The sequence below is a fragment of the Centruroides sculpturatus genome, unplaced genomic scaffold (genome assembly GCF_000671375.1).
Source record: "Centruroides sculpturatus isolate CEXI.00-Female unplaced genomic scaffold, Cexi_2.0 scaffold91, whole genome shotgun sequence".
NCBI classification, from domain to species: Eukaryota; Metazoa; Arthropoda; class Arachnida; order Scorpiones; family Buthidae; genus Centruroides; species Centruroides sculpturatus.
Genome location: NW_019384299.1, coordinates 56,398 through 69,679, shown reverse-complemented (window position 1 = coordinate 69,679; position 13,282 = coordinate 56,398). Strand labels below are relative to the sequence as shown.

Here is a 13,282-nt window from a genome sequence, read left to right as displayed (position 1 = left end):
CAAATAACTGTTTATTTGTAAAAAGAGAAAAAAAAGGATTCATGATACATATTATATCAAAACAACTATGTAGACATGGTCTCAAGAGAGAGTTTACACTAGAGTACATGGGGATAAATACCTTATAGAGGATCTCGTAGATCAGGAATGTCAAACTGTCGGGCCGCATGCTGCCCCCAATGTGATTTTTTTGTGGCCTGTGACCACAATGCTCTGAAATCAAATAAAATGGCTTATAAATCAAGGTTAACTGATGAACATCTATCTGCCATAATGAAGATTGTTCTCAGTCTTTGAATCCAGATATTGGGAAACTAGGAGGAGGAAGATAGTGCTGGCAAGTTTCTGGTGAAAACAATTAATTTTAGTTTTATAAATATGTACATTAAATAAAATAAATGTTTAAATAAAAGCAATACTATAGCAATTATATATTGTTGAGTTCAATTCACTGAACTACATAACGTGTTTTAATTGCCCTATCTATATTCCTGCATTCTCACTTCAAATTATAATTTTTAAAAAATTTGTAAATGTGATGTGGCCCACGTGAATCTTGCCACTCGCATTAATGGCCTATTGTTTAAATGAGTTTAACACACCTGTTGTAGATGACAGAGATCTGATGCTTGCTGGTTTCTTCAAAAAGAGAAAGTTCTCAATGATAGTTCTTATTCCAAAGTAGATAATATGGCGGTAGGCAAGAAGGACATACCCATAGAGGAAATTGCCAATGTATCCAACAATATAATACAACAAAGTATCCAAATGTATCTGAAATTGGAGGCACAGGAAACGAGTGGTCCAGTTGAGGATGGTAACGACTGCTGATTGTTGGTAGTTAGTTGTTATATTAAAACAAAGAAATTGGGACAGCAGGTCTGAAGGTTGCGAGAAGAGAACTTAATGGAAGATATACTCCCAGGTGTGAAAGTTGACAGATAATTGACAAAGTTAATGTTATGATGTTAAATTGTTTANACGACTGCTGATTGTTGGTAGTTAGTTGTTATATTAAAACAAAGAAATTGGGACAGCAGGTCTGGAGGTTGCGAGAAGAGAACTTAATGGAAGATATACTCCCAGGTGTGAAAGTTGACAGATAATTGACAAAGTTAATGTTATGATGTTAAATTGTTTATTTTGAAGTCTGGATCTTCTCACATATAAGTTTCTTTTAGTTTATTGTCATTCATCCAAGATATATGTAGATTTATGCTCATTGTTGCTGATATGCAGACATGTTACATTTCTCTTCTTGATAGTAATGACTGTTGAACCTGTGTTTAATATAAATTGATATTTTTATATATTATTGGGAACTGTGTGGTTGATTAACAAAAGGGGATGGAGATGTGTTTCCAAAGAGACAGTTTGAGAAGTAGATTGCACTTTTTCTGACATTGGGATAAGATGCCACATTGTATTTCACTTTAGTGATACTGCAGTGTGTATGGTAAAAAGGAGTTTATCATTTTTTATTTATTCATTGCTAGATTATGCCTCACAATTATTAAAGAAAAGGTAATCATGCTACTTGGATATTTTTATGACAAAAGAGGACCTAAAGTGATTGAATTGAATGCATTGTATTCTGAAAAATTGTTTCATGAAGTGTGTAGTTCTGATAGGGATTACTGCAGAAAGTGCATGCAAAGAATTTACATTCTGTTTAGGTGTTTCTTGAAGTTTATGGAAAATATAATAAATTTAACATCAGAAGGATTAGTGAAATGCTGTAAAGCATGCTTACAATAATGTCATGAAGTTGGCAGACTTGTCATTAATTAATGTACAATATGTAACACTATAAAAGTATTTTTTATTGTTGACTACTACATATTCCACATAACTGGCATCTTCCTCCAGTACCACTGGCATCTCACCTGTATGTCTGGGAAAGATGTCACTTATGAAAGATAGAAAATTTTGAAATTTCAGTTGCTTATTGCTATGCAAGTAAAGATCTGGTGTTTTCTGAAGCATAGTTAAGTGAATGTCTCACAATTATCCTGCAAGATTTTTTTAAGTTTAATGATGGGTAGATTCTTGTATATTACATTGTATTCTTTAGCTATAGCATCTTTCCTTGGCTTACCTTACAGTTTTCTTCATTCTGCATTCCGAAAGATGATATATGCCATGGCTATACAATGACATAATATGTGAATTGTGAAGTAGAGAGAAAAGCAAACAAGACTACATTAAATCAACTTTGTGCCCAATTTTTAAGACCAGAAAAGTCCAAATAGCAGTGTGTTCTCTTAAATGCACTAAAATAAGAATTAGATTGAGGAAACATGGTTAATCCAAAATTACAGAATGCTCATGTATATACTTGAAGCTGCTATGAATTCCTGTTTTTTATTTTTTGTTAAAAGAATGAAAGTATAAAATAATTCCAAAACATTTTTTTTTAATTTGAGAGACTTCTAAAGAAAACCTAGTTGAATATTTTCTTGATTAATAAAAGAAATCATTCAAGAATTTTAAAGAATAGTGACGTTAATTTTAAAAAATTTAAAAACAATAGTAAAAATTACAATTTTTTTATTTGAAAATAACAATGTGATTTTAATTTAGAAACAAAAACATATTTTCATTTTGAAATTCTTAACTTTTGTTAACAAAAGATGTACCAATTTTTGAATTAAATAAATTTCTATGATATTAGTACTGGCAAATAGTAACTTTTTTTGCTTTTATCTACCACTAAGCAATAATTCAAATGCAAAATTTTATGTTATAATGTGTTGTACTTGTATATACATCTGTGTTTAAAAAACAGAAGTAATAGATAAATTTAGAATTTATATAAACATTGTAATAGTTAAAAAGGAATTAACAAGTAAAACCTTTTTGATAAGGTAACTAGAAATATCTAACATTTTAACTTACCTCTTTATTATTTTTTATGAAATTTATGTAAACAAAAAACTGTTTTATAAGAGCTTACTTTATTATTATCAATATTTCAAATGTTTTTGAGTCTACAGAATCATGATCAAGAAAAATCTTTCACAAAAGTGAAGGTGGACTTGAAAGCATTTGGGATGTTATTAATGTAAAACATAGTTTATTTTTTACTTTAATTAATATTTCTTTATTTAAAGTTATTTATGTTGAACTCAACTAAAACAGTTTCTTATTTACCGTTTTTTTGAAAAGATCTGTTTCTTGATTATTTGTAATTATAAATCTATTTTAAGTGCATAAATTAAATAATGTGTACTACTTTTTTAATATTACAGGCTATTTCTCATGGATCAAAGTTCAATGACAGAGTATTAACTTTTGCATGGTACAAGGAATTGTCAGCCAATCCTAGCAATGCAACCTCTGAATTAGAGGGTCTTGATGATGATTTAGCTGTTGATGATGATGTAAGTATATATAAACTTATTATTCTTTATGCTTGATTGCTATTTTGAGACAAATTTCCTTAAATGATTATAGCAAGTTTTCTTTAATGTTACTAGTAAATTCTTGGAAATTGTGACATTAAGCAAAATGATGTATAATGTGATCAGTTTTACCATAGGTCATGTAATATAAATAAGAATTAAGTTCCTATGGCATATTTCTGGTTACAAAAATATAACCAAACTTCTATTGGGTTTAAAGGTGAAATGTAGGCATTTTGAAAAAACTTTATTGACAGTTAACTCAATGATTATAATGATTATAGTTTAGTCTTGTAGGTAGGGTTTCTCAAGCGAGATCCTGGTTGTTTTTTTAACCCGGGAAATTCTTCTCATCCCAGGAAATCCTGCAAATTTCTTAAAAGTTCACTTTTTTCTTATTTTGTATTAAGGTTGAGGAAATTTGCAAATAGAAAGTATAATTAACTCATAAACTGTCAGAATACATTTGTATTTATTAATTTTAAACCTTCTTATTAGTTTTTTTATAATTTTTACTCATTATGTCATAAATGGTCAATAATCAATATGTAGTTTATTTGTGGTAGGACTCTGAAAATTCTTTACTTGTCAGAACCTGTAATATCTGGAATAATTGTGCTTATGCTGTCTTAATTTTTAACCATGCCCAGTAGCTTCAATAACTGCATAATGTCTGGTTGTCAAATTGGGCAAGGATACAAACGAGTATAAAATCTGCGAGTATAAAGTTTTTCTTCATAAACCTGATTATTAAAGACAAACAAACTGCCAAATTATCAGGCTATAAGCTTGATGTTTCTATTAAAGCAGCCGAAGTAGACAAATGAAGAATATTAGAGAGCAAAAGAAGTACTACAATTTCGAAAACAAACTAGAAATCTTCCAGGCTACATAACATCTGTCTTCTCTTAAATGCATTAAACACGATTCCATTCACATCAATTGAATCAGAAAGGGCATTCTCAGTAGCAGGACTTTTCATTACTAAAATAAGAATTAGATTGAGTGATTGGAGTATTGACCATCTTTGCTTTTTAAAATCTTATTATAAAAATTTACAATAATATTTTGTATTATGTTTTATTTAAAAAATGAAAATTACCTTTTTAAGTTAGAAGTTTGATCTAAGTTCATTTTTTTTTAAATTTCAATTCAATTCAAAGCATTTTGTTGTTGTTGTTGTTGTTGTTTTCAAAGGTAATTTTTAATATATATCTTACACAGCATTGTTAATATGATTTTGGAGGTTGCAAACCTTAATAAATTTTTTCTATTTGTGAAAATTTCTACGTAATTCAAACGTAATTTTTTATATATATCTTACACAGCATTGTTAATATGATTTTGGAGGTTGCAGAATGTATTAAATTACTTTAAAAAATGAAAAATAATTATATCATTTGGTTTGAAGATATTTTGTACATTCATTCATTCATTCATTCATTATGTTTTATTGTACCAAAAATAAGTACAAGACCAGGCCCCGCGTTTGGCATTACCTGATGACACAGTTAATGGGATACAAGAGAAAATTACAGTATTTCCCGAAACACAATGAAATCAAATACATAAAAATAGACAATACGATACAAAACAAACATGAGGTACGTGAGAAGAGACCAGAATGTACAGTATAACGCAATACTTTAGAATACTGCATTAGTTATAAACAAAGCTCATTATATACTGTACCAATTGGCAGAAGCCTAACATGAAAGCTAGACTCGTTAACAAGAGTAAAATACAAAATAGATCTGTATGTTCAGAAAAAACAGTATACATAGATTAGTCCTTACATGTGACTTTCTGTAAATATTGGTTTTTAACTCTTATATAACTAGGGCATTCTTTGTCCATAGCGTTGTGATGGAATTGTTCACGTTTTTCTTTTACACAATTGGTGCAACGTGGTAAAGATACTGAATCTATACAGTCCTTAAACAAGTGATCACCTTGGCAATGACTGCAGACACGTTTTGGGGACGGGCATTCCTTTGCAAAATGTCCGAAAGCTAGACACTTGAAGCACTGTCTAACTGGAATGTATTCAAACACCGGACAACTACTCCACTTGATGTACATCTTTCCCTCCCTAAGTAATCGTTCTCTGATACTTGGAGTGACCTCAATGATCCATGAAAGATATTCACTGTTTTTTTGTTTTAATGCATATTTAACTCTAACATGATCTGGAAATTCATCTTTTTCAACACATAGCGCCAAATAATTTTGTTCACAAATGTGTTTTTCAAGATCATCTTTAGTGATAGACTTAGGAACCGAAACGATCTTAATAAGAGGTCGTTTCGGTTCAAACGAAATGAGGCCGAATGTCAAACGAAAAAATCCAAAAACTGAAAAACGGGTGGACCAAATGCACAAAAATTGGAGATCTAACTCACCGTTCGATGTATTGTCCTCCACCGTTCACAATTCCGGAAAAACGGTCGTAGAGATTACGAAAAATCGGTCCGAAAAAACGTGAACTTTATGTTTTCATATTTCCAAAAATATTGGGTCCATATTATCAAATTTGGTATCAGAAAAGTCACAATCACAAGTTCTATCCAGATGACCACAAAAAACTGGACTAGAAACAGATTAACCTATCGAAATCACGAGAAATCGAGGAGCTCGATTTTGAACACACACACACACACACACAAAATCCTGTTTTGTATTTGTATCCTGATATTTTGTACAGTCAATCCCCCTATAACACTGTTGATAATTCCGTTTTATATGGATACCATGTTGTACGAGTCACTTAGATTTTACAAATATGTGAGCCGTTCACAGCCCAGCACATGTACAAGGTCTGTTCAAAAAGTATCGGACCTTTGGTCGGCAAAAATAAATTTATTGACTTTGAGGTACAAAACCCTAATCTCCTTCAAAGTAGTCTCCTTGGTAATGTATACACTTCTCCCAGCGTTCCTGCCATTGCTGGAAACACTGCTGGAACGCATCTTTTGGAATGGTTATCAGCCGGTCCGTCGCATTTCGCATGATGTTTTCTCTCGACTAAATTTGGGTTCCTTTTAGCGGCATTTTCAGCTTGAGAAATAGCCAAAGGTCACACGGAGCCATGTGGAGAGAGTACGGAGCGTGACGAACCACAGGAGTATTGTGTTTGGCGACGAAAGCCCGAATCAGATGCGCAGAATGGGCGGATGCGTTATCACGATGGAGCTGCCAAGTTTTGATCGACCACAGATCCGGTCGTTTGCGTCGCACTGTATCGGAAAGACGACGAAGGACCTCCTGGTAGTACTCCTTTGCGATGGTTTGGCCTTGTGGTGCGTACTCACGACACACCACCCCACGAGAGTCGAAAAAACTGTCAACATGACCTTTGATATTGCTGCGGACCTGCCGCGCTTTTTTTGGCCTCGAGGATCGTCCCCGAAAGCCTGCTGAATCTTGCGAATGGTTTACGCTTGGGTATCGCCAAGGTTTTTGGCAAAATTTGATGTAATATCGCTGCTCACGTTGTTCAGTCATTTTCCAGCTTAGTGGAATCCGACGAGAGCGCACTACATGACCTCACTCATAGGCCCATGTTTAAAAGAATAGAAGAGAGCTGTCCGTCTTTTAAGCGACGGACTTAACCCTGTAGAAGTAGGAAAGAAGAGAAAGCATGAGATGTGAAGTGTGAAAAGAAAGGAAGATAGGAAAGTTTGAAAGAAGGCATGGGACCCAGAGAGCGCCTCTCATCGGCGTTTATTAAAACAAAACAAAAAGTTACAAGACAGATACAGCAGTATCAAAAGTACAATTCAAGGTCCCGACATTAGGTTTCCATATCCTATTCATTCCAGAAAAAATTTGAGGTGTTCACGCAAAAGCAACTGTCCTGTCAGCTCGACAGGTCAAAAACACCTTTACAAAAGAAATTAAGTAAAATTAAATAAAATGTTAATTACAATATTTACATGGTGAATGACAAGATGAATAGTATGAAAAAAAAACATGCCATCTCTCCAATGAGCACACAAAAGTCTTGTTTACTCACTGAAGCTATCGTCTTCATCACTATGTTGTGAAAAATCTGTTATGTCATTATCTTCTTCTTCATCATTGTGTACACTTTCTGCCATCCTATAGTGCTTTGAAATTGTAACCAGGGTTTTAGTCTTCATAATATAATTTTCCATAGCTTCAAAGAGTGATTTATCTTTAACTAATTCACTATCTTTTGGAGGCCAGTTATACCCTGCTTTCAGACAGCTATGAAGGAATTTTTCTCTTTCTACCATATATTTTGAGCAGTCGTACAAGAAATGGTAAACATTATCTTCTTGTTGTTTATCAATATCACAGTTTTTATTGTCTGTTTTATGAAATCTATAGAGGTAACTTTTAAAATTCCCATGAGCTGTTAAGCACTGTGTGATTCCAAAAGAAGTTCTGAAATGTTTGTTGGCTTTCCTTTCTAGTATTGAGGGAAAGAAACCATAACAATGTCTTCCCGTATTGGAGGAAGTCCATTCCCTCTGCCATAGGTCGTTAGTTATATTCCTTATAGTATTTTGCAGTCCTTTAATAGGTATTTTTTGGTAAATAACATTTGAGTCGTGATTAGTGGCTCTTTTTGCCAATTTGTCTGCTTTTTCATTGTATTCAAAACCTCTATGTCCTGGTATCCATTGAAAAGTAAGCTTATGTTTTTTATGAATAATTTCCGATAAATTGATTAAATCGTTAGATAGTTTATCTTTTTTAAGTTTATTTTTAATGATTTGCAGTGTTGCTCTGCTATCTGTGAAGATTTTTATTTGGTCATCCTTATATTTCTTGTTTTCGTTTATGAATTTAAGCGCTTTGTATATGGCAAACATCTCTGACTGCATAGTAGTGCAGTATTCTGCCATTTTGATTGATGCCTGATAGCTAGTTTTATCATTTTTATCTAAAATTATTATGCCACATCCAACTCCTTCTTCAGTACGCGAGCCATCAGTATAAATTTTTATGTGGTCTTTTTTCCTGTGGTTCTCCTGATGTTCTATTTCTACCATATATGTATCTGTTTCTGCAGGGTCCATAATAGTTGTTGTTTTGTCTATTTCTTCAGTACCATTTTCTTTGATTTTTTCAATTAACTGTATGTTGTTAGGGAGAAAACCATTCTTGATGTCAGTTTCTATGTCTTTGTTTGATTTAGTATTTAAATATTTTTCTTTCAGATTGTTTTCCCACATAATGTCTGTCGCAACCCAATGTATAGGTTTTAGATTTGCTAGCACGAGCAATGCGTCCGTGGGCGCCGTTCTGTACGATTTGCAAATTCTTATAGCTGCTCCTCTCTGAACAGATAAAAGTTTCCTCCTATTGTGCACCTTTCCAACCGCTTCACCCCAGACTTGAACCCCATATAAGATTGCCGGTTCTATAGCACTTTTATATATCATTTTTGTATTTTTTTCGTTCATCCCCCATGTGTTGCGGCTTAAATGATGAATAAGGTTCACTCTCTCCATGACTTTCTTATATGCTTCGAGAATGTGAGTTTTCCAATTTAAGCTTCTGTCGAAAACAATACCAAGGTATTTCATTTGCTGTACATTTTTAATGCTCTTTCCATTTATTTTTATTCCAACTGCTTTTTTTAAATGATCTCTTTTATTTCTTCTTGTACAAACCACAGTTTCACATTTTTCGTGATTAATTGGTTGATAATTTTTTATACTCCAGTTGTTAATAGTATTGAGGACTTCATTTGCCTCATCCCTCAATCGGTTACAATTCTTATTTGCGACCATTAATATTACGTCATCCGCAAAAGCTTGTAATCTAATATCTTCCTTTTCCGGGATATTGTTAAGCAGGCCATCGAAAGCGAGATTCCATAATCCCGGTCCGCTCCTCGAGCCCTGCGGGCATCCTCTGTTCACTTTCTTTATCACTTCCAAAGTATTCGTGTGGTAGCCCACTTCTCTGTCTTCCAAGTAATGTTGTATAATGTTTTTAATATTTCGTGGACATTTAATCTCGTTTAGTCTAGTAAGTATTCCTGGCCACCACAAATTATCAAACGCTTTTTTAAAGTCTATTTTAATGAGAAGAGCGTGCTGGTCTTTCTTCCATGCCGATACCACGAACTCTTTAACTTTCAGTGCTGCGTCTATCGTTGATTTTCCTTTTTTAAAGCCGAACTGTCTATTATTCATTTGATTATTCTTAAACTGGTGCCAGTTAACTCTGTTGATTAACAATCCATCCAATACTTTGCCGAGCACCGGCAAAAGACTTATGGGACGGTAATGCTTTGGTTCAATAGGATTATCAATTTTAGGTATAAACTTAATATTAGCATGCTTCCAAGCTGTAGGGAAGTGCTCCAATCTTAAGCATTCATTATAAAGGTGGACCAACGCAATTGGAATATGATTATAGATTTGTTTGATTGTTTCCGCCGTGATTTGGTCGATCCCTGGCATCTTCTTGTTAGCCAATGTATGTATAGCCCTCTGTACTTCTCTAAAAGTGAAAGGTCTATCCATTTCGTTGGATGAGTTTTGCGTCGCTTGTTCCCTTATTTCCTTGTGATATTGTAAGTCTCTTGTTTTATCATCGTCTGGAAAGTGAAATTCCAGAATTTCATGAATATTTTCTGTTATGCTGATATCATTAACCAATAAATCCGGAATATGAGTTTTATTCCTTCTTTTGAAAACTATATTATATGGAATCGACCATGGGTCTTTTTTACTAATTTGTCCGCAAAATTTTTTCCATGCTAAGTTCCTTTGTCTGTTGATTTCCCTTTTGTACTTCTTTAGGGCCTTATTATATTCTTTTTTGATTTGTTCTTTTTCATTTTTCTCAATAGTCCTTACTATTTTTCTTCTTTTCCTTCTTATGTCCTTTTTCTCTCACTCATAGACCAATTGCCAACGACTGATGCTTTCTGCAGGCGGGAAAAAATTTAGGGCTGTGCATGACTGTCCCCTCCACAACTCCACCGAAGGAGGCCTCTCTCGCATCATTGGTTTACGCGGAAAAAAATAAGGTCTCCCCTCCACAACTCCACCGAAGGAGGCCTCTCTCGCATCATTGGTTTACGCGGAAAAAAATAAGGTCCGATACTTTTTGAACAGACCTTGTATTTGTAACATCTAAGTGACTCGTACAACATGGAATTCATATAAAAGGAATTATCAACAGTGTTATAGGGGTTATGTTTACATATTAATAAGTGTTATAGGGGGGTTGACTGTATATCTTAAAAATAATTAATTCTATCCCGGGATTTCCTGGGATCTGGGGAAACAGTTCACTTTTTTCCCGAAATCCTGGGACAAGCAAAACACCAGGAAATGAGAAACCCTACTTGTAGGTAATCACATCAATATCAACCACATCTTGTCTCCTTTGCTCCAACCTTTTAGTTTTGTGGAATAGAATAACTGGAGGGTTTCTCTGAAGAAGGTCTTAAGTACCAAGTATTGTCACTGAACTGTATATTGGCAGTATGGTATGTAGAGCACAAAACAGATGGTAGTCAGTTGGTGCCAAGTCTGGGCTTTAAGGTTGATGAGGCAGAACCCAGCCCAGACCGGCCTACATTTCTAAGGTTATCTTTGTTCTTTGTTGCTGGTATGATGCTGTGGCAGTATTTGACTCTTCAATTTTTGGATGATGATCTTTGATCTTGGTATTTGAATGATCCAGTTGTTCACAGTAGAATTCTTTTGTAACAGTGATGTTGGTTGGAAGCAGCTCCATTGTGACAATGTCAAAAAATGCAGATCATTGTCACCTTCTGCACTATTGGCCCTTTAACATTTGCAATTGCTCGTTGACCTTTGTACACCCATGACAGATTTAACAAATGCTTTGCAGATGAGATCATGAGCCTTTATTGTATTGTGGCCACTTTTGAAGTGATAGAGTGACAGCATAAAACATGTTCTTTTGAAAGTTTCACATTGTCAGACATTGCTGATATATCTATTTCCAATGAAATATGTAATGAAACAATCTTTGGTTATGCTACTTATATACTCACATCAAATATTCTAGGATATTTTTTTCAGATGTTTCTGGAAAATTTGAAATGTCAAAATTTCAACTATACAACCTGATAAGTAAAGATCTAAAACTCTCATAATGTGAAAAATTGAAAGAAATGTCAGGTATATATACCATATTTAAGAAAAATTAATGAAAACAAGTAAGATAAATATTTACACAATGTTGGAAATCAGCAGATTATGGTGGTTGCAGTGGTGGTTGGTGATATGGAGAAAAATGCTAACTCCTCATTACTGGAGATGGGCAAATTTGCATGGGTTTGCAAAGAGAAAATTGTAAGGACCATTGCTTACTACCAAGCAGTAGGCAATGGTCCTTACAATTTACAAACAGTAGGAGATTAGAACTGTAGAGTGCTTCATAAATTTAAAATGGTGATTGCAAACAGCAAATTTGTCTTCTTTGACATTAAATGATGTCTTAAGTATTGTTAATGTGAGTATAGGTTCACATAATTTGGTAAAAGATGAAAGTATAATGAATACAAATTACATTAATCATATTTTAAAAAAATGGATTTGATTAATATTATTTTAATTGGATTGTGTTTGCAACCACCAGCATTTATTTTCCACCTCATAGAATCATTTTTACTGTTTATAAAGAAAATTCCACAACAATAATTGTAAATGATTACAAATGTACTTATAATTTTCATCAGCAATATTATAACAGAATTATGTGAAGTGAGGACTTGCAGTATTTTTGTATATTCTTTATTATTTTTGCTTAAAATAGTTTTCTTTAGTTTAGTTGTTTCATTATTGAGTTACTAGTGAATGAGTTTTTGATATCTATTCCATAATCTGGATTGCAAATAAAGAGTGCCATTATTAACTTAATACCTAATATTTTTTCTACTAAGGAAGATTAGAATATTATAGAATGTATTAAATATGCTCATTATGATTTTTATAATGGTATGTTTGTAAATTATTTCAAATTTTGAAAAAGTTGCTCATAAGTACTAAAAGTGATAAACCACCAACGTTGGATAGTAGATAAAATTAAATATAATCTTTGTGGCTTATGAAGAATATTTCAATATTTTCTGGGATCTCTAACAAAGTTTCACTTTTCACTTTGCTAGAGATCTCAGAAAATACTGATAAATTTATATACTTTTTTGTATACAAGTAACAATCTTTAAGTAAACATGGTAGCTGATGATGATTTGACTTAGTCATTCATGTTATACATTGTTTATTATATGTAAAATTATAAAAATGTTAAAACCAACATTTCAATTTTTTCATCTTTTCAACATAGAAAAATTTATCAATTAGTTTCTTCATAGTCAATAGTTTTTCCTTTTTTGTAGTTATCTGTTGAAACGAAGACAGTCATATTAGTCTTTTTGGCACATTTTTAGACATTGATATTTTAAGTTTCTTTCAGCATTTCTGGTGTGATGGGAGTGAGAAAAGTGATAATCAAAAAATCAAAAAAGATGCTAAGAATGTCTCATTCAACAAAATAAAAATCCTTTAAAACTAAATTTAAAACACTCCAAAACTTCAGTTTTTCTGTATATTTAGATGAAGATTACATAAGAAATAATTTAAATTATGCGTATATTTTAAAAAATTATTATTAGAATTTTTTTGTATATTTAGATAGAAGAAAACATTTGTTTATAAACCTTTATTTGATTAATGCAAATTTATTCTCCTCTTTTTCTTATTTAAACTCTTTCTGCTCTTCAGGTACTAAGAAGCATTTATTAGGTTGGGTTAGGCACTTGTAAGACAAATTCTTAATATTAAAAAAAATTATTTTGATTTAATAGTTAAATAAAAGATTCTGTTTCAGTTGAACATATTAATATTTGAAATATA

General features: G+C 32.6%; 1 protein-coding gene across 1 annotated transcript in view; it reads left to right on the top strand.

Annotated features, from left to right (window-relative positions):
• The window catches only part of LOC111631797 (RNA-binding protein 26-like), a 95,599-nt gene that overhangs the window by 81,288 nt on the left and 1,029 nt on the right, over positions 1-13,282 (top strand). Inside the window, exon 19 of the mRNA XM_023376142.1 lies at positions 3,252-3,383. Coding sequence (XP_023231910.1) covers positions 3,252-3,383 — 132 coding nt within the window. The remainder of the gene's footprint in view (positions 1-3,251; positions 3,384-13,282) is intronic.